The sequence below is a fragment of the Cibotium barometz genome, chromosome 25 (assembly GCF_041138505.1).
Source record: "Cibotium barometz isolate CiBa-2024 chromosome 25, ASM4113850v1, whole genome shotgun sequence".
In the NCBI taxonomy this organism is placed as follows: domain Eukaryota; kingdom Viridiplantae; phylum Streptophyta; class Polypodiopsida; order Cyatheales; family Cibotiaceae; genus Cibotium; species Cibotium barometz.
This window is the reverse complement of record NC_141070.1, coordinates 21919245-21942718: the sequence shown is the minus strand read 5'-3', so window position 1 is coordinate 21942718 and position 23474 is coordinate 21919245. Positions and strand designations below refer to the sequence as shown.

The 23474-nt window shown below is 38.1% G+C and overlaps 1 protein-coding gene across 1 annotated transcript in view; it reads left to right on the top strand.

The window, feature by feature from the left end:
* LOC147624344 (uncharacterized) overlaps positions 1-7397 on the top strand; it is a 106752-nt gene extending 99355 nt beyond the window's left edge. Inside the window, exons 8-10 of the mRNA XM_086819322.1 lie at positions 6552-6604; positions 6745-6848; positions 6957-7397. Coding sequence (XP_086675448.1) covers positions 6552-6604; positions 6745-6848; positions 6957-7036 — 237 coding nt within the window. The 3' untranslated portion in view covers positions 7037-7397. The remainder of the gene's footprint in view (positions 1-6551; positions 6605-6744; positions 6849-6956) is intronic.
* Positions 7398-23474: the final 16077 nt, after the last annotated feature.

Sequence of the window (23474 nt, the reverse complement as noted above, 5' to 3'; positions counted from 1 at the left end):
AACTCTCAGAGATTTCTTCATGGGAGATGTAGAGGAGACCTGGGCGCATGTATTCGTACGGCCAATCATTTGAATACTTCACTCCTCGTGGCGGCATTACGACTATAGCAGCCCGGCGCCATTTTCCTGCAGCGCAGCTCGTTGTACAGAAATACGCCGACTGTGAGCAATGCTTGCCTATGGGAGTTGAGGACTATTGAAGCCCACTCTATCCCCTATGCACAGCTCAATTTGGAGCTCATTTGGTGGTCTGACGCGCCGGCTAGAAGCAGAAAACCAGTCGCCTCTCCTCACTTCATGCAAGCTTTCCATTAAAGCTTCATAAGTGATTTTTTCTTGCTCTAATCACCTTCTCCCTTGCTCTAATCACCCAAGTGATGTTGTGCATGATTGTTGCTCATCATTCTCTTGAGTTTAAAGTGGTGTCCAACCACATGAGGTATCCATAAGCCTCATTTTCATCAAGCTCCATCATCAACATCAACTTTCAAGCTTTCAAAGCTTTCAAAATGTGCTTATGAGCACTAATAGTGTTATTTAACACTAATTAATCTATTAATCCAACAAAGGGAAGTTATTATAAAGTGTTCTTAAACACTAATAGTGTTATTAAATACTAATGGTGAACTAATCACCAAAATAAGTGTCATTAGGTACTAAAAATGTGCTTTTAAGCACTAATTGTGTTTTCTAAACACTAATGGTGATCTTAATCACCAACCAAAGTGTTCTTTAACACTAATGCAGCTAATTCCCATCAAAATTAGTAATTAAGCACAAACCATAAGTGCTAAACCATAAAAATTCCTATTTTAATCTCCTATTTATGCAACATTCTCAACTTGATTAGGGTTGTTGCACTCTCATAAGTCTCTCTCTTTCTAATTAAGCCTAAATATCATAAATTTCTGATTTTTTTTCTTCATAATCAACCCATTACTCTCTCATAATCTCTTTCAATACCCAATGTCAAAGGACAACACTCCAATCAAGAAGTTCTTGGGAGAGGGTTTCCACACTTGGCAAGTTCTTGTCAAGTACAAGATGATGTCCAAAGGTTTTTGGCCATTCATCTCCGGCACTAAGGTTATTGATCGAACAAAGGCTGAAGATATTGAAGATGATGAGAGGGCACAAGCCATCATCATGCTTCATCTTGATAAGGCACTCGTCCACCATGTGGACCAGCTTCCGTGAGATGAGCTTGATAAGCTCTATGGAGCTCGTGGTAAGAATTCCAAGATCTCACTCAAAATTGAATTTTTCAGCTTGGAACTCAAAGAGAGAGATGGCATTGGAGCCTTCATCTCTCACTTGAAGGGCCTTATGGCTCAACTTGCATCAGTGATTGCGAGAATGGATGAAGATGATGCAGTGGCTGTTTTGCTCAAAGTAGTCAAGAAGGTGTACCCCACCTTGGTCACCACCCTGAAGAACATACCTAATCCCACCCTCGAAGGAGTCATTCAATCATGTCTTGATGAAGAAAAGAGGCCAAAGGGAGCAGCTGAATCTTCAAAATGCAACCACTTCATCGACTATCGAACAAGCTTTGTCACATCAAGTGGTTAAAGTAAGATGTGTCCATTGCAAAAAGGTGGGTCATTTGGCAAATAATTGTTGGATCAAATATCCCAACAAAATGAAATGTAACAAGTGTAAACAAACGGGACATATCACTTCTAAATGTCCTAACAAAGAGTCAGAGGCAAACTTTGTATCAGCCTCTACCTTTGCTGAGAAATTGTTTTAATTCTCAATGTAATCACACCTATATTCCAAACCTTGAACGCCTAATGTTATAAAGGCATCCTATGTCCAATACCACCTATTCCATCCTTTCATAGTTGGTATTGAGGGGGGGTATTAAGGGACTAAGGTTATGTAGAAGGGGAAGAGAAGGGTGTGAGTGTGAATGGACTTAAGGTCCACTTGCTCATCTATTTAAAGGTGGAGCTATGAGGCATTTTGTATTGAGCAAGGCCTAGTTGTATTCATAAACAACTTAATAAGCAAGATATTGTTCTTGTATTTTGTGAACTTTTTTCCTCCACACACTTGATCTAGCATGAGCACCACGTTTTCTCAACAAGTGATACATGACTATGCAAACCGGAAGGAACACATGATCCTTTGAGAAGGCTCCCGCCTCCACTGGAAGATGTCATAAGAAGGCATAGTCCGCTGATCCCACCATCTTTGATCTTTAGTGACAGGAGGTGGCTGTGCTTGAGTACTTGCCACCACTTGAGCTATAGTTTGGGTCCCCCTTCTTGTCGTGGTTGATGTTGCCAAAGAGGTAGTGGTTGCTACTGTTGCAAGACGAGGCTCTTGCTCCATAATAATCTCCCACGGCCCCTTGGCCATCAAAATCTTTATCATGAAGCTCCACATTGAGTAGTTGGGACCGTCAACACGGTCTTCGGTTGTCATGAATCCATGAAACCTATAAAGGTCAAAAAATGGTGCTCTTTGCGACATCCTCAGAATACAGAATTTCCCAAAACACTATGACGTGCAATGAACAAGAAAGTGCAGGAGTATGCACACACGGCACTTGGATATGTGACGAGATAAAAGATGCGATCCCCAAAGTTGTAGGATGTAATAGGTTGACTGTCGTAACGCGCAACGGCCTAGACAAAGTGGCTCCACATTGAGGGCGGGATTCGTGCCCACCTGGTGAGGTTTTGCCCCAGCATAGATTGTGATTACTCTCCATCCGAACGACACAAAACTCTTGGAGTGGAGGGCAGTTCCGATGCTTCCGCCTCCCATCTTAGTCATGCGGATTGTCTCATGGAACATTTAGGGTTTTGGAGGACTATAGTGCTTGCAGAGGCGCAGGATCCTTAGAGAGGAGCTTGCGGTAGTTGGCGGAACTATTGACATTCACTTCCTCCAAGAGCATCATCTATCCGAGGGTCATATCTGTTGTTGCGGGAAGATTCTTCAGGGCAGGAGTCACACCTTTTGGTCCCATGCTTTTGGTCCCTACGGGATCCAAGGCGAGGTATGCATTTCCGTCAGCGAGCAACTCTTAACCACAGTGATTGATTCAGGCACCATTGTCATTGGGAGAGCTCAGTGCGTGATCAATAGGATTGGAGACGATGAAGTGGGCTTCTTGAACCTCTATGCACCAAACTCCGTAGCAAGCAGAGCCACTTTGTGCAGCACGGTCTATCAGTCCCTCCCGTTCGACTTCTGGGTGGTGATTTTAATGTGAGACAACAGAGGAAAGGCTCGGAGGTGTTGCATGGGTGGTGATTTTTACATGTTAGAGATGGCAGAGGACAGGCTCGGAGGTGGCACAACCACAGTCTGAGGCATGGAGTACTGGGCATGGGAGGAGCGGATTCTAGCTTTGAGGGGACAGGACCCTTGGCATTTACTGGAGTTCAGATGCAGCCCTGGGAGTCTGTGCTTCTTGGGATATGATAGGAGTAAATGCCCCAACCTTTCCAGACTAGACCGGCTTTATGTGGATGAGTGGGCTTGCAGACGAGGTGGCATGGTTGGTATTTTGGCAGGCACTACTTTCTCTGATCATGCACTCGTCATTTTCTTCCCGGAGAACCCATGGAGACAGGACGTACATTTGAGCTCTCGGATCCTAGACAGCCTCTTTAAGGATTCTGAGATTTGCAGCACGGTTGAGGAGATTTGGGAGAGTCTGGATTTCTTCACTGGCTCAGCTGCAAGGGCTTTGGACACATGCCTTAAAGAGATCAGTAGTTTGTTGCAAGAGCCTGCACACAGTAGACTAGCTAGCTTGAGAGAGCATGAGAGGAGCATCCGTCGGAGACTTACCTCCCTGCAGCGGCTTCAAGAGAGTACCCGGGATAGCTTGTGGATTGAGGCCCAGTTGGCAACAGAGCTTAGCTCCATTTAGGAGCAGAGAGTGGAGTATAGGTACCATGCTAGAGCTCCCTTTTGGACCCAGGCAGGAGACAGGGTCATCGGAGATTTTTCAAGATTTCAGGCCCACACAGGTAGAGGGATGGTATCCGCAGATTGTGAGGCCAGGATGGATCCATAATTGCCGACCCCCTCCCACGTGCGAACCATTGCCACGGATTTCTTCCGTTCCCTACTCATGGGCGCCCCCCATCCTCTCAGGTGATGGATGCTTGTGAGCAGGTTTGGCGGCATACGAGAGAGAGGTGCTCTCTCTCTCTCTCTCTCTCCCCCCCCCCCCCCCCCCCCCCCCCCGCGCTCTCTAAACGTTCTTGTTTCCCCCTTTTCTTCAGAGAAGCTTGCGGAGGCTCTGCTAGCTCTACTGAGGGACAAATGCCCTGGAGAAGATGCGCTTCCTGTTTCCTTATTTCTTCATCATTGGGATCTCATGAAGGCAGCTTTAGGGCTCCCTTAAATGAGATTATGGCCACGGCCTCCATGCCGAAGAGATTTCAGAGGGATTGAATCATTTGATTTCTAAGAAGGGTGGTGATAGATTGGAGATTCGGTAGTGCAGGCCCATCACCTCTCTTGGGACTGTAACAAAATCTTAGCCAAATCCATCAACTGGCGACTTCAGCCTTTCCTTCCCAATTTGATTCATGGCACACAAATAGGTTTTGTTCAGGATTGGAGTATTCTCGACATCATCTTCACTTTTTGGGAGGTGACCGCTTCGGCCAGGTTGAGGCAGCAGGATTTGATGTTTCTCTTTCTTGTTTTTTAGAAAGCCTATGACACTGTGGACTGGGGCTTGATGTGCCGGATGGGATTTTCAAAGGAGTCGGTTCAAGTTGTTTCTTGGCTCTATTCCACTTTGCACAGCTAGGTTCTCATTCAAGGGACCATAGGTGACAGATTTCCACTCTCTTTCTTGGTCCGGTAGGGCTGCCCATTGGCACCTTTTCTCTTCTTGTTTGTTGCCGAGGCCATGCAGTTTTCTCTCCGCACAGGAGATAGGGCTATAGGGGCTACGTCTTCCCATCTGCTTGCAGGAGGAACTGCCTGAATTAGAGTTTGCAAACAACACAGTGGCATACTTATCCGGGGATGACGGGAATCTACAGAGATTCGCTGATGTGAATGAGACCTTGTGCTCTGCATCCGGCGCACAGATCAACTGGCACAAATTGTGTGGGCTCTGAATTGGTTCATCGCCTGCCCCAACTTGGAGGCCAGTTGAGGCTTTTCAATGGATCCCTAGCAGCACTCTTGTTCACTATCTTCGATGCCAGGTTGGTATCGATATCTTCCTGGAGCAGTAGCAGCCCTGCTTCTTTTAAGCATTCGGAAGAAGTTGCTATACTGGATTTCAGCCAGGCTTTCCTTAGCTGGCCGGGTCATGGTAGTGAACCAGGTTGTTTTGCTCACCACCCAGGCTTGCATTGGTCAGGTTCAGTGGTTGATCCACAATTTTCTTTGGGCTGGTAGCGATGGGAGTCCTGTGTGGGCGTGTTGAAGTCAATTACTAAGGCATGTGATCTGGACTTTTGATATGTTTGGAGCTCATATCCCCCTCATTCACAATGGGGTGGTCTCTGAGGTCTATTGTATCATACTTTGATTGTAAATTGACTCTTTCTGAATGCTAAGTGTTCCCTCGTCCTGTTGAATCACTTATTTTGGGCGAGTTATAAAGACAATTGCCAACAATACACTACATGTCAGCATATTGTATACCCAAGTCTTTAGGAGTTGGGATTTTGCTTTACTTTGCAGGTTCCTTTCTGATGGCCTCCAGTGCCATTAGAAGACCTTTTGTGCCAAGTGCCTCTAAAGCTCAGAGCTCTTCTATACAGCTTCAGAAATATAGCCGAGTTTATGTTTAAGAACACTTAACAAAGAGAACGCTTTTTTTTTTTTTCCTGGAAAAGAGATCCTTGTGTTAGTTACCAAAAAACAGCCATGCGGGCTAAGTACAACCTTGACTCGGTAAAGGGAGCGATAATCAAAATGGAGAAAGGGGTGGTGCTCTCCTCCCCAGGCTGGCCACTCTAGGGGGAGGGGGCTACCTCGGACAACCACCCGGGTGGTCTATAATGCCATGTGGGCTCACCACTATTGCTAGTAAGAAACACCGCCAAGTCTGCAGGAAGGCCTCGCGGCACTTCCACATGCGATCAGAGCCACCATGGAGTTTCCCCCAGTGTCCACAAAGAGTGTGAATGATGTTGATCCATATGCTCCAGATGGACTCCACTGGTGGAATGAGGGTGCCTCGATGGCCTCGCTACAACGAGCTTGCCAAACATGCCACGCAGCAATACTGCTGCAGATCTCCCATCTCTGGCAAGAGCCTGGAGTCCAGTGAACTGCAGAGGGGACCGGAACTGGAGCTGTTGAGATCTGACGATGAGAAACCTGCAATGCCAGTCCCCCACCATCCTCCTCATATGCTGTGGCAATCTCAGTCTGAGTGGCCCCAGCCACTGTGCCCCAAGTAACTGTGCAGGGGTGATCCCGGTCCATAGTGAAGACGCGGACCCTCTGCCAAACCAGAAGAGAACACTTTTTCTAAACCTCTTGATTATCTTACAAGCACCAAGTAAACCGTGAGGCCGGGACATAAGGAAATCATTGTACTACTGCAGGCAGGAGTTGATGCCCTTCGTGAGGACTCTTTTGGCAGGCTTGCATTGACCAGGTATTTCACATGCTACTTTTGACTTCTGAAAGCTGTACAAAAATGGACTTCCCTTCTAGTACTTTCTTTAATTCTTCACAACAGTTTTTTTTTTGTTTTTTTGTTTTTTTTGTTTTTGTCGCTTTCTGGATGTCACACAGACAGGGATTGCTTCATAGAAACAACATGGTTTATACAGCTTGCTTGACTAGAGGGCTTCCCTTGGTCATCACCATGGGTGGAGGGTACTCGAGGCCTTCAGAAGGTGAAACTTTATATTATTTTACAATGCCCTTTGGATCGCATGTAATAAAAATGGTTTCATTCTACTGGACTGAAGATGTTCTGATGCTTCCCACTGTAAATTTTGCAGCATCCGTGGTAGCACATGCTGATGTGTACAGGTCGGCAGCATTGAGATATGGTGCTGGCAGTAAAATCTCACACAATTGAGTTTAAACATCATGTGCAGCTGTCTATTATTGCCAATTTTTTTATATGCCACATTTGGCATGCTTGCATTTACACAAGAGTAATGCACAGCTCCCCATTGACACCTCAACCAACCAGGATCCTCTTCACCATGGGGCTTGGTGTGATTGGAATTTAAAAAAAGAAAAGGTTAGGGGTGTCCCATCCAGTTGGTGCCAGCTATACATACACTTTCTTCCTGCATCATCTATATACATCATTTAAAAAAAATGTGTCACCACCCTAATTTTCTCATGAACTTTATGAATCCTTACCCTGAGCCCAGTTTTCTGTGACCTTGTATGATAGTCTTTTTTACTTGATAAAGAAGCTATTTTGTTAACCAAGTGGAATAATTTGCCTTGTCTGAAATGGCATGGTTCACATAGGGAAACAGAGAACCCACTAAGATCGAGTCTCGCATGATATCAGCAATCTAAAGAGTAGACTTCAGAGTCCACTGTTCATCATCAAATTTGTGTGCTTCTATCAATGTGGAGTAGTAACCTTTTTAAACAAACATATGAGGCTATGCAACTATTCCTTACATGTCTTGGTAATTATTGTATGGGTTTTGTAAGGTTTGAGTGGGACTTCCAATAAATGAGTACGGGGTGCCCATTGGTTTAAGACATGACACATCATCTAGGAAGCTTCATTTTCCTGGTATCTATAAGGTTTGCAACAACCATAGGGTTTGTAAAGTTTTATTACAAGGCTTGAGGTTTTGAGCATTTAGTGGTTGTGGTGACATGAGAGTTTTAGAATTAAAAGGTTGCATGGCGTTGCATACAAAGAAGGTGCTTAGGCCACGCTATTCAAAAATTTGGAAAAGGCATAGAGGATGTCACTAGAATACCTACCCATAGTTTTTAGGTGTGTGCACCAATTCTCATAGAGCTCATCAATGAAGACACATGCCAAGGTTTCTATAAACTTTGTTTGGAGAACATACCTTCCTTACCCACAAGACATCGGACCTTATGAATCCATGTAATTATTGCACACAATCACGATAATTCACAAGTTGTGCAAAAGATTTTTGGTGTGGCATTAGAGGCACACCTCAATGATTGGGCATAGGTATAAGGGTTTTTTGTGAGATGACACAACACATCTTTTCCTTGAGTGCTTATTGAGGTAACAAAACATGTAGATGACATTATTGCTAGAGAATAGTTTGGCACTAGCCATGACAGCAGCACAACTAGGTTTGTACTACTATGGTTGGCAACTAGAGCATTATAGCAAAGTTTGTAGTGAAAGGGCGACGTAGAGCTATGTATGAGATGAAATCATTGTAGGAGGGAATGGTTTGTAATGAAGCGATTATATATGCACATGCACATGTATGGATATGGGCCTAGGCACATGGACATGTATGGGTAAGAGCCTAGGCACATGGATCTTGGGTCCTTTGAGCATAGATTTGGGGCATGGGCATATTAATTAGCTAGTGTGAAATGGCTCGATACTATATAAGTGATCTTTGGTCTAGGCTATTGTACCCTTTTATCACATATTGATATCATTTGATATGATAGACATGGAGCTTATGCCCAAGCTTTCATAGCAGGCTTTCCATGTTTAGGTGCTACTCCCTAAGATGAGTGGGATATGTGTACTCCATGCTAATGAGTGTAATTTTCTCTGTCCCTTCATTGCACTTGGAACCATGGACACTCTTCCACAAAAACTGTGGAACCTCTCCTACAGAGCTTGATGGTTCTGAGGATTGAATTCATGTCTTGGAAACCATGGACACTCTCCTACATAAACCATGGAGACTCTCTCACATAAACTTGGAACTAGATTTGTAAGATTGGATAGGATTAAGATTATTTCCCTATTCATGTTTAGTGTAGCATCCCCTTTGGGAGCTAACACTGATTTTGAACTAGGGATAGCCAGTGACTCATCTAGTAAACACGGAACAACCAATTTCCACCTTGTCCACCAGCACTTGAACATAAAGAACAAGACAAAATAAAAAGTGAAAAAGTATGTCCTCTCTATGGAGGGCAGAGACCTTTCATTGGCTTTTCTATGTCAAGGTCTTAGGTTTGCATAAAGCCTATACTAAACAATGAGAAATAGACTTGAACAAGGTCACCCTTAATAGTGGTCATAAAATGTGATAAAGACCCTAGTTTTTCTCAATAAGCCAATCTCTACAAAGCCATCAGAAAGCTCAACAAGGTTGACAAAGAGGCAGAGAAAGGTTCTGAACTCAAAGAGCTTGATAAGCTTTCGAGAGGAAGATATGAGGTATTTATCATAATACTTTGTTCTACAACATAGGGGATAATTTGGATACCTAAGCATACATAGCACTTAGTTTAGATCCTAATCATGCTTATTCAATGCTTAATCTAGGTTGCATTTTGCACATTATTAGTTGCTAATTCTTTTGTTTAAAAAAAACCTAGGCTAAGTAGTAATTTTTGGGGTTTTTTTTTAAAACTAGGCTAATTAGAAACCCAAAATTGAAAAACCCAAAAAAGATTGAGCCTACCTTGAATTTGGGCACTTCTTGGCTCAAGATCACCCTCCACTTCCCTACGGAGTCCTTTTTCTAAGGCCATCAAAAAATGCTGGCCAAAGAGTCCTATGTTAAATTGTTATATCAGCAAGTGTATAATTATAATCATACATTGAACAATTTAATGGACAAGTATGTGTATAGTTATAATCATTCATTGCACAGTTTGATGGACAAGTTCATCTTGTTTACATATGTTTATAATTATATGTTAGATTATTCTATCGTTATGTATATAGTTATAATCATACGTTGAACAGTCTCATATACATCTTATATATGTTAACATATGTTCCTAATTATATGTACACGTATAGTTATAATCATACATTGAATAGTTTGATAGACAAGTTCATCTTATGTACATATAATTTCCTTCATGCATTAGACTATTCAATTGGTATGATAGACATCTCAAATTATCCGCATACATATATAGTTGCCCATGTACATATAAGTTGATCGTATATTGTAGTAACCTCCTCATGTGTTTCTCATCTTTGAGACCAAAGTTGAAACCCACCACCCATGTTAGCAAAGTTTCATCACTATCGGCAAATGACATTGGGTATGATGGTATATGAAAGAGTGGTACCTCCAAAGGAGGGCAATAATAAGATAGGGGCTACCTCAAGAGGTGCTTTTAAGGTCACTAGTCTTTCAGGGAGATCAACAACTCCTAAATCTCCCTTACTTTGATTGATTAAAAAGAGAATAGACAAGGCATAGAGGTTTAATGCTAAAGCGCAAGAGGAAATTTCTAGATTTGGGAGAAAATAAAAGAAGAAAAACTAAGTGATCGAGCTAAAATGTAAGGATGAAGTGGCAAAGATACAAGAATGCACACTTAGACAGGCTTTATCATTCATTCCTTGATTTAAAAGAGAGAGGAGGGCTCCTTTTTTAGCTGGATAATCACCCTTTCTCACTTTGTTCCAAATTACAAAAATAGAAATATTTATCCCTTTGTGATATAAAGCGAAATGTCACTCAATTTTCCTTCTTGGTGGCTACTTTTGACACGTGTCTCCTTAAATTTTAAATTAACGAAACATTGGCTTGGGGGATAAGATTTAATCCGACTTTGAGCTTGCATAAAGGGCCCTCATGTACACATATTGAAAGTCTCCTTAGTCCATATATAGAATTTTTAGAAGGATTCTTCTCTATTATACATCCTTCCTTAATTCTCCACATTGAAACAAGAATCTTGTCTCCAAGTAATTATGTGAGATAAACAAGGGTGCACACATTTAAATAACGCACCATAGCATAATATAAGAAGAATAAAATACTACTCAACATAAGAACAAAATCATTAGGTGCAATCTTCCTCTATTGACACGTGTGGCTCCTTCTCCCACATATAGTATTTATGTCATATTTCATATTTTTAGGCCTTAGAGCCATTAATAGCATCTATTCCACTTTTAGGATTTTGCTTTATATATGAATAACCTTCTAAGGTTTACACATGATAAAACATTTTTCAATAAATAAATACACAATAGACCTATACATACGATATTTATATCATATTTTATATTTTTAGCCCTTGGAGTCATTAATAGCACCTATTCCACTTTTGGGCTTTTGCTTTACATATGAATAACCTTGTCCCAAGTTTCAAAGGTTTATACATACATGATAAAACCTTTGCCGAATAAATAAATATAAATGGACCTATACATACACAACTACTTGTGTATACACGCATGTAAAATAACCTTGTGCACATACGAACATAAACTCTAGCCACATGATAGGCTACAAATGATCAATTAAATACTAAAATAAAAATATTATGATTAGCACATGATCTTCGTCTTCACACCATCCCATTGCTCAGTCCACCATCCGTACAATACCTCAATCAGTACCCTCGTATAGTGCGACACCTCAATCAGTACCCTCATATATCTTACTACCTATACTCATAGACATAATCCACGTTAGTTAAATAGTCGATTGAAATCACATCACTTCCAACACTATCATGAGAAATAGGCAACCATAATATCAAATCATGTGTATCCACTAGCATGACACACATGGGCATCCCGATATAAAATAAGAAATATAATTTCCAATAACACAAGAGTGATTCTCATAATATTCCCTTGCTTGAGTTATAACTGTTCTCAGTTTGCATAAATCCATGAGGATGGCTTGATGATTGGTGTGGAAAACTCGATCAACACATAATGTAGATATACAACAATCCAATCAAATGAACATATGTGAAATGAGTCTAAGTATCCCATACCACAAAGGCACATTCTATATACACACATAAGATTGTACAAGATAGAAGATTTAAGTGTATTTGGTGTATCTATATGAAATCAATCTGATGTCCCATACCACCATATTAACTCTATATATCACTCCTTCAGAATAGAAGTTTGAGATAGAGTGGCTAGTTCTCCCTAAAACTTGAACTTTAAATTCTTACTTGAAAGGTCATAAATCGATATCTATATTGCAAAAAGGATTTAGAGGATGTGTGCTAATCTATATGTAAAAAGGATTTAGAGTGGCTAGTTCTCCTTAAAACTTGAATTTTGACATAAATTTTCTTTATCTTAAAATAATCTTTAATTTAAACTCTTACTGGGAAGGTCATAAATTAATATATATACTGCAAAAAGGATTTAGAGAATGTGTGCTAATGTCTACAAGATTGGTAAAATTATTTGGATGTCTTAAGATAGATGTCAGTAGAGTTCAAAAATTATAATTTTTCTTTGAGTGTTTATACTTCTTAAATTATTAATTTCTTGGCATACTCACCAGAGTAAAATGTAATGTTATAATATTACGTTTGAACTTGAAGAAACTTTCACAAGTAGTAATTATTTGATATTCTCTAAATCTAAGGATCATTATTGTTTTCTTTTATAAATCTAATATTGTTTAGATAGGTTCATTCCTTGAGAATGCATGTTTCTTGATTAGAGTTGCTAAATTTTTGGTTATGAGTTTGAGGATAATAATGTTTCTTGAGTTACTCAATTTAACTAAGTTTTAGCCTTGGAAATATTGTTTGCTAAGGTTTACTATCTAGGTATTTATGATCTAGAAATGATAAAACAAATGCTGAGTCAAATGTGAACTATTTGTAAAAAGCAGGAAATATTGTTTGATAGTATATCAGTAATGATACCCTCTTGCTTGAGATGTTTGCCAGCAGCTGTAAATCGTCAGATAACCTCTAGAATAATTTCCTTCTTAACCATATATGTAACATGTAATGACATGTTTCTTGAACTCTTTGTTGTTATCAGGTCATATGTGTTTATATTTGTTAACATTTCTGATTTGATTCTTATTACTTCTGCTTAATTCTTTTTGGAACTTTCTTCTAAAATTCCTCACAAAGTTCTCGTTCTTTATATAAGAATGTGCAAAGAGAGAGTCGATTTGTTTTTGGGTTGTGGGACGTTATGATAAACCTTAAAAAGGAACAAATATTTACAATGAGAAGAGTGTCAAAAATACATATCTCATTTGTGTTATCAACATCGTTGAAATATTTTGGCAAAACAAATTCATACTACAAAAACATATTTGTTAAGCATGAGTCTATATACTATCTATGAATACGATGTATAAACTTTTATTGAAATCAAATATTTATGAAAGGTGAAAAAAAATATCTAGATTTGTTAAGCATGAGTCTATATACTATCTATGAATACGATGTATAAACTTTTATTAAAATCAAATATTTATGAAAGAGGAAAAAAACAATATCTAGATTTGATTTGAAAGTTGCAATCGCAATGCATTTGAAAAACAACTATTTGAATAAAACTTGACATCATAAAAATAAAGAAGTAGAAGTGTTTTACATTAAATCGATGAGTTTCTAGCTTTAAAATGAAATTTGAAATTGATATAATGATGTTAACAATAATGAATTTTATAGTCTTCTAACAATACGAATATGATCTAATATAGATACTTTTACAGATGGTAACTTATATTTAAGGTAGTCAAAACGAGTAAGAAATTCTTCATCAGGTCACTGTTGGATCATCTTCTACACTATACCCCCAAAGGATATCTTGATGCTCCATGATTTGATAAAAATGGATGTTAGGAGTGAAAACTGTGGTGTTGTCAATATGTATCATGACGAAGCACTCTTCATGATCCTGTGCCCAGACTTTTGACCATTCTTTGTCTGGTTTATTGTTGAAGATTTGTGGCTAGAATAAGTTGGCATTTCATTCTAATAAAACAAGCTATTCGGGCACACTCTAACATAAATTGTAGAAGTTCTAAGAGTGGATAAGGGTCATGAGGACATGTTCGAGTTAGCGTGCTTTAGCCAAAAGATTTGTGACAATGAAAATTTTCATATTTTTATGATAAATAATCAATAATCAATAATGAGTTTTAGTATTAGCGTGGTCTCTCTTACATTTATTTTTGGTCTCTTTTAATTTTGCTCTCTTAAAAATAGAATAGAACTGAGAGTTACATATAAACCATGGGATGCAATTTTGTTGCTACTAATAGGTCAACTAATCTAATTCTAAACATGGTCAAAGTTTTTTAAATACTTTTGGTTTTGATCAGAATCCATACTGTAGATTCTATTCTAGCTTAAAGTTTCAATAGTAAAAGAGGGTTATTATTATAATACTTAAGATTTGTCAAGTCAAATGGCACACGTGGTCTCAAATAATGATTTTGAGAATTTATTGGAAACTCCCTCTAGAAAATAAGGTTATGGGAAAGGCCAACAAAGTGTAATGATAATTTTTTTCTTGTAGGTCTTTACTCTTAAGCCTCTACTCTTATGCTTGCTTGGCTTTTTAATGGTTTATCGGGTCAAATGGCTAATGTAACTCTAAATATGGGAAATGGGTAAAGTTTAGCTTAAATTAGTGGGAATGGGATGCACTTGTAAGGTAGTCTCTCTCTCTCTCTCTCTCTCTCTATATATATATATATATATATATATATATATATATATATATATATATATATATAATTTTAAAATTTTGGAATTCAAAAGACTCAGGTCATGTCACAAAAGCTTAAGAAGTTTATGTTATTATGCTAACCATTTTATATAAAAAAAAATCTTCTTTGGAGAGGGCTAACACCAGGTACAATGTTAGTGAAAAAAAAGTGTAAAAGGGAACATGATGTGATAGGGATAGGTAATCTAGCTTAATAGTAGACTTACTATAATGCACTTTTTTTAAATATTTAAAGTACTTGTGTCTCATCTCATAAACTAACACCCCATGAACTTTATTATTTTATCTTACGCTCAATATGTTTTGATTGCTAAAGGTCTCTAGGCTCCCATCCCTTCTACTCTTCCTCTGTTAGTGGAAAGGTGGATTACTTCATCGGCTCACAACCAACCCTCATCGCGTGTAGCTCACTGGCATCTCCTCCTCTCTAAGCAGCTCTAGTATGCTTGGAAGCTCCCTAAAGGCCCATCAGCTCTCCGTACCTCCTGATCCATAGCTCTATTGCCTCCTCCACAACAACGCCTTATAATCCAAGAGCTCCGTTTTGCTAGAAGGTTGGCTCATTTTGGAGATAGAGTTCCATATGTTTGCTACCTGTTTCGTTTTAGCCAAAGAGGTGCCATTTTGGGGGGGAAGATTGGCCCAGTTTCATGTTATCGAGACGATGAAACGAATGATAAAAGTGTTTCTCTAAAGCTTTTTTTCTCTCTTCCAGTCTCAGAACGAGCTTACCCCCGCTCAGAAAAACAAAACAAAACAAAGTTTCATTTTAGCTTTTACAAGCTAATCTTACACTTTGGATACTCCTCCCCTTTAAGGCTTTGCGCAAAGGTCTAGAGAGATTGCTCTCTTTTGTCCACACAAAAGAGATAAATCATGTTGTACTTTTGTCCTCCCAATAAATAGGCATGATATGGAGGTGGAAGGAGTTTTGCTTTGGACGATGCATGACTATCTCGGGTTCTAGAGTGCCCAGGTACATAGTTGGACGATGCATGACTATCCCGGGTTCTAGAGTGCCTAGGTACATAGTTTTCTATTCTTGGTTATCTCCTTTTACTACATGTTACCGTCGTCATGTGCTATGATTTGAAACGATCTATTTTTCTCTAAAATTTAAACTTGTCTTACTCTACCTCTCAATCATATGAATTTTATAATAGGCTTGGCAACCTCTGGACATCATGCATGTCCGATTTGTGGACATCACTTGTTTTGGAAAGACCCTTTACATTAAAGAACATGGTGTATGTGACAAACATCATTGATTTCTCCCTCCTTCACATCCCAAGTATGTGCCACATGATGTCTCACCACTTGATGAGAGGTAGAGATTAGTTTGAGGCATGGAGAAGCACCCCAAATCCACCACCTGATGGGATGTCAAGACACTAAATCTTATTTCGACTTCCATATTGGTGTGAGTTGAAGATCAATCAATAAGTACCTTCAAGGTTGTCTTTATTTTGTATTGTGGAAATAAAGATTGATCACAAGGGTTGTCTCCAAATTTTTCATCTAGGGGATATAATTTTATCCCATTGTATATTGATGTTGATATAACTTAATATTGATAGCTATATTCACATCCTCATGTGAGACTAGCTTGTACACATTTCTAGTTCCTGGGTTGATTATAACCCCATGAAGTGAGGCAACTCCAAAGAATCACTTTATAATGAAAAATCTTGATATCAATGGTCAGGCTTGCTACATTCTTATTGTCTTTTTCCAAGGTACTTATGACTACTAGCTCACATTTCTATTTTTTTTCCAAGATTATTACGATTGTGATGTGATAGAGACTCTAAAGCACACACTTCAACATATTGAATGGTTCCGGCTGACATTCAGCATAAGGTAAGTCTACATTTTCTCTTCTCTATGGAAATATTCGGGTGGTTTGTCAACTTTCTTTACTAAAGAAAAATTAAAATAATACTCTCTCTCTCTCTCTCTCTCTCTCTCTCTCTCTCTCATATTCACTCAAAAGTTATCTATGCTTATAGAGATTTTCTAAGCTTGTAACAATTCCATGCTTTAATGTATTTAAATCAGTAAGGAGCTATGAGTTTAGGCTTACCTCTTTTAATGTATTTTAGTAGTTATGGGTTTAGTCTTACCTTTTTGTTTTAAATACTCTAAAATATTTTGAATTTAAGATTTTAAGGATATGTCCTCTTGTACTTGGCCTATGCTTTGATACCACTAAAACATGAATCTTATCTCCAAGCTCGGGGGGTTCACCTCTAAGAAATTTTATGTATCACGTGCATTCAAGGGGTATTTAAAAAAACCCCTTACACTTACATACTTTTATGAATAAAATGACTCCTTTTTCTTCATAAATTTACATTTTTTTTTCAAAATTGGTTTTAAAACCCCTCCTGCAAATATAATTCTATAACTTTTTTTAATTAATATACTCCTCCTGATGAACTCATGTGCTATACTTACATATTTTTAGGTGAACCCCCCGATTCTCCAAGTAATTATGTGAGCTTCTAGCTCAAATAAATAAGCCTGCACACATTGAAATAACACACCATATCATAACATATAAGAAGAAAAAAATACTCAATAACACAAGAAAATAGCATTGGTGGGTACAATCTCATCCCTCCCCCCACGATGTGTGTGGATCCTCCCACACGCAGTATTTTTGTCATATATCATATTTTTAGCCCTTAGAGCCATTAATAGCACCTATTCCATTTTTAGACTTTTGCTTTACATGTGAATAACCTTGTCCCAAGTTTCTAAGGTTTACACATGGTAAAACATTTTTCTAATAGTAAATACAAATGGGCCTACATACTCAACTACTTGTATACACATGCACATAAAATAACCTTGTACACATATGCACATAAACTCTAGCCACATGATAGGCTTCAAATGATCAATGAAATTCTAATACAAAAATATTATGCATATCACAGATCTTCATCTTCACACCACTGCTCAGTCCACCATCCTTACGACACCTTAATCAGTACCCTTAATCAGTACCCTCATATAGTGTGACACCTCAATCAGTACCCTCACACATGTCACTACCTATACTCATAGACATAATCCATGTTAGTTATGCAATTTATTGAAATCACATCAATCAATTCTAATGCTTCCCATAATATCAAATCACACGTACCCATTAGTACGACATGCATGGACATCCCCAATATAAAATAAGAAATACAATTCCCAATAGCACAAGTGTGATTCTCATAGCATACATGCTCTCTACATGCCATCAAACAAGCTTGGCATGTGTTTGCCATCTTACTTTAATAGAGTTACTAAGACATGTAGGCATAAGGCTCATTTTTATTTCTATATCATTAGGCTAAACAATCATACCAAAGTATTTATAGAGCATACTTGTGGTATTTACCATAATGTGCATATTGGCACATGAAATAAAAACATAAGAAATCAAAAAATATTAAAAGTCATTGTTGGAGTAGCTACTAAAAAAGCCATTTTGTGATGTCATCTCTTCGTGGGTTCTGCAATATTCTTGAACAAGCTTCACTTTATTTTCATTTTCTAAAACCACCTAAATATATACAAGAGTTGAAAAATAAAGATATTAAATTTTTTTGTCACACTACCTCAATTGAGGAATCTTGGGAAAAAATGAGCCAAACGTTTACAGTACCTCAGGAGGTGACTATGTTGGAGATTGTAGGTTTACTATAAGTATATAAGTTGTTTACAAAAGTATTGTTTATTGGTAAGTTGAAAGTAATCATGTCTGATAGCCTATCCAAGATTGTGAGCAAGAGGATTGACAAGAAAAACTTCCAAGCATGGGAGTTTAGGATAAGAAACTTCCTCATAGGAAAAGACTGCTTGGAGTTTAATGAGAAGGAACTAGAGCTTCTGGAAGAAAATGTAACTTGAGTTGCTTGGCCATGACCAGTAAACTTAGCATATGATCAACACTAAATGTTTGAAACATTGTGGTGTTTATCACACCGATATGGTTTGACCACTTCCTGAGGTTGCTTGCTCATGCCTGTAAACTCATGGATTTAGGCTTCCTGAATATCATACTTTAATCTACTTCTATAGCATGAGAAAACTAACAAAGTGATGTATTGGTTGTCTGTTAACATGTTGGATGCAATGATCGACCATATACAACATGCACAGTGTAGAAAGATGCAGTTGAAGAAAGAGTCGCATAATGTGCAGAGGAATAAGGTAAATATTAGGGATTACTCACTAATATTGGCTATATATACGATGCTTTAACACTCAAGGATGCATGGGATAGCTTGGTTAAGTTGTAAGGAGAACCAAAGATGCCAAGGTGGATGTTAAATAAATCAGAGTAGAAATAGCATGGAGTGGTGATATTGTGGGGTAAACTAGGTCATATAGTAAAGGACTACTATAAAAAGTTGAATGACATTAAAAGCGGAAAGCTATAGCAAGGGAACTATATATCTTCAAGCAAGAAAGCCAAAGATAAAAGTATTACCACTCCATTGGTTAACATGGTTTCACCCGCCCGATTTACCATAAGGTGCTTCACCATCTTACCTGCATAAACGAACACAACTTTTGTAAGGCGACGCTGGAGGATATAAAGGTTCTTAATAGGGAAAGTCTATAGAGATATTGTACATTACTTAAGACTAGTAATAGAGATCGCACCATTTTTAAGTTTGGCTGACCTAGTATGAAAGCTAGCCTATTTGTATATAAGTCATTTTTTATGATAAGCAACATTGGACAATCATTCCCTTGTAATAGTTTTCTTGTGACCTGTCCTTCTTCTTTATTCCGGCTTGCTTGTATGCTTTTGAATTCAGGCTTGCTAGATGCATGCATGCTAGAATAGGTTTGTTGATTGTAGGTTTCCCTTTTTGATTAGCTTCTTCTTCCCCTACTTTTGGTGAGAGAGAACTATCGTGAAGGACTATCTCTATTTACCTCCATCTAGGCATTGAGAGCTCTCCCTTCACTCCTTTAGCAAGGAGTATTCCGGTGTGACAACAGAGTGAGGATGTGATGGTGGACAAGCTAGCGCACCCATAATGGGAAGTTACATTTGTGTCTTGAAGGCGAGACCCAATACATGCTTCGAGATAAGGCTAAGGTAAGCTCTTTACTTGAACATATTGTAGCTACCAGGGACTATCCTAGGGATTAGCTCTATTTTTCCATTCATTCCAAGAAATTGGGATCACCCAATATTTCTTAGTGTTAATTAGGAGGGCACACTCTGAAAAACATATAGTTTTAGAGCCATTGAATGTATTTGTTTGTTGTTGTTGATTTTTATTTAAAGTTTATTTTACATTAGTGCATTCTATTTCCATCTATTAGTAGGCAAAGTTATGGGTTTTAGTAATTTTCATGAAATTGGAGTCAAGGAGACTTAGATTTCATTGCTTTAAGCTAAGGATTAGCTTTGTGATTAGGAGTGGAATCCACACCCGAAAACATGAGCATTGAGCTCCATTATATTGAATTAGAGTGGGATTGTCAATTTCTATTCATGTAATAAAAAACACTTAATTAGTTGTATCATAACCATTAATTAGGATTAGAATCCTTAATCTCATCTCATCAAATCTAAAAAATTACAAAAAACCTCAAAAACCAAGTCAAACTAGCTCTCGAGTGTAGGGGGCATGAGCCCATAGTCCCGCACAAAAAGACCCGAGTCTGGATACATGAGCGTGTAGAGGTCAGCCTAGACACGTGAGCCATGATCATGGAGAAGTGAGCCGTGAGCTTGGATATATGAGCCATGAGCCTAGACATGTGTGCCATGAATTCGGATACATGAACATGTAGACGTAAGCTTGGAGACGTGAGTTTGGAGGTACGTATACCTAATACAATATGGATAAATTAATACCTAATACAATATGGACCAATTAATACTACCATAAAGACTCGTACAAACAGGGTGTGCGTATGGAGTGAATCAGAGCAGCGAGCAATTTTGATAATCCAAAGTGAGATAGTGAAGAAGATTATACAAGCATGCGAGCATGTTCGACTCAAAGCCCAAAATTTCAAAAAATATATATTAGACTCGAAAATACAGATGCTTGAAAAATACATGCTCAAAGATACATTGGTGTTGAGATATTGTCACGAGCACATCCAATATACAACAGAGTCAAAATTACAAATGGTCGCTCATAAATACATGGTGGGTTTTCTAAGAAACTCACTTCACAAAGTTAGGTAACTATAGAAAATGATCGAGGGGAAAAATCATACACAAGGATGCCTTATGAGGGTTGTGGATGACTTCTCACATATTTTGTTAGCATCTCCTTCAAGATGTAGTTAGGAATCTTTGCTTGGTGGATGTGCATATGATTATTCACATCCTAGTCAAGAATCATCAAGAATACAAAGTATATATGTTTACACAGAAGATATGGGTTCTGGTTTTCTACTCTTTGCTTGAATTCTGCACACAAACAAGATGGTTGTATTTGAATAACCACCTCGTCATATGGAAGCACCTCCTCATTGTTTTGCTGACATTAGTTATCCTTAGACCAAACATTTCTTTGAGTCCTTCTTTATGCACATGGCCCCCACCAATGACCTTTTGCAACCATTTGCAATACTGTTGTGATTTGGTTGTATGCAGCTTTAGAGATGCCTTTACGATATGGACACTTTTGTTTCTCTAACTCCTAACGTTCATTGCCTGCATCTGTTTGCAATTTCCTCCATTGGAACACCAATCTCAAATCCACCCTTCACAAGTTTTTTTACCTCTGCAATTTTGAGTTTAGTACCTTTAGAAACGAGCCACACATTGGGGACATTAGGGAGAGGGTGCAACACCAAACTACTTATTTTCCACATGTGCCTCACATCAGTATTGCAAAAATAGTAATATTTTTCCTTTTTCCATGAAGACAGTTGGAAATCACTCCAAAAACATGGAGCGACATCTCCACTACGTATGGGTAGATCACAGTTTCTACCCGATGAACCAACGACTGCATTTAACTGTACTCTCGATTGGAATTTTGCATATAGCCCACTTTGTCAAATGAACATCTTTCTCTAGTTCATCTAGTCTCTCCCACTCTTCCATCTGTAAATCGTCTCCAACACCCTTGACATTCAAATCCTCGTTCTTGTCTACTATCACATACACATATTCAGGTCGATGACTTGAGCTACCAACATTACACTCCTCTAGTTGGTGCAATGGATGCTTTGCTCGTATAGTCTACACACACACACACACTCTCTCTCTCTCTCTCTCTCTATCAAGCCGTTCATGTGAATAGCCTCCTCTCCCATCCATGAATGCATCGAGTTCAAGGTATAGATAAATATATATAATACATTTTGTTTGAAATCTTTAGGTAGTCCTCTATATATATATATATATATATATATATAAATACTTTATTTAAAACAAAACAATCCAAATCTTTATCAAACATTAATCAAAAGTCATCAGTCTTTGACTTTTTAGGAATGTTTTGAATTGATGTTTATATTAGGTTGAATCATTAATTACAAAACAATTCATTACAACACTCATGTATACAATTGCTTCGAGTTTCAAGGTAGCAGCGCAGTACCAGTTCTGGTTTGCACTTGGAGGAGGCAAAGGCGGTCGAGGAGCTCGAGGAGGCGAAGGCACGACCACGCGGAGCTCAAAGGTAGCAAACTGAGGTGCCTGGCATACATAGAATAACCAAAATTTTTAAAAATTTGAAGGCGCAACCACTTTTTCTCAATCATTTTTTAATTAAAAAACCCAAATTATTCTACACACACACTCTCTCTCTCTCTCTCTCTCTCTCTCTCTATATATATATATATATATGTGTGTGTGTGTGTGTGTGTGTGTGTGTGTGTGTGTGTGTGTGTGTGTGTGTGTGTAACAAAACACGTCGAGGGAGGGCCAGTCTCCCTTAAGCTTCTAAATGAAAATTTATGCTTAAGAAAATATATAATTTTAATATTTAAATATCCATTTTTAAGTTTTACATTCTTACTCTACAAAGAGGAAAAATTATTATTAGACTATTCACTTCAAAAATGTAATGTAGAATATTAAAAATATTTAATAGACTATTCACTTATAAATGAAAAATCATGCTTAAGAAAATATATAATTTTAATATTTAAATATCCATTTTTAAGTTTTACATTCTTACTCTACAAAGGCGGTCGAGGAGCTCGAGGACGCGAAGGCACGACCACGCGGAGCTCAAAGCTAGCAAACTGAGGTGCCTGGCATACATTAAAAAACCCAAATTATTCTACACTTTCTCCCTCTCTCTCTCTCTCTCTCTCTCTCTCTCTATATATATATATATATATATATATATATATATATATATATATATATATGTGCGTGTGTGTGTGTGTGCGTGTGTGTGTGTGTATAACATTTGAAACACGTGGAGGGAGGGCCTTCTAAATGAGAATTTATGCTCAAGAAAATATATAATTTTAATATTTAAATATTCATTTTCAAGTTTCGCATTCTTACTCTACAAAGAGGAAAAATATTTAATAGATTATTCACTTCAAAAATGTAATCTAGAATATAAAAAATATGTAATAGACTATTCACTTATAAATGAAAAACAATGCTTAAGAAAATATATAATTTTAATATTTAAATAAAAAGTGAGAGAGAGAGATAAAGCACTTTTTATTTTAAATCATTTCTCTCTCTCTCTCTCTCTCTCTCTCTCTCTCTCTCTCTATATATATATATATATATATATATATATATATATATATATATATGTGCGTGTGTGTGTGTGCGTGTGTGTGTGTGTATAACAAAACACGTGGAGGGAGGGCCTTCTAAATGAGAATTTATGCTCAAGAAAATATATAATTTTAATATTTAAAT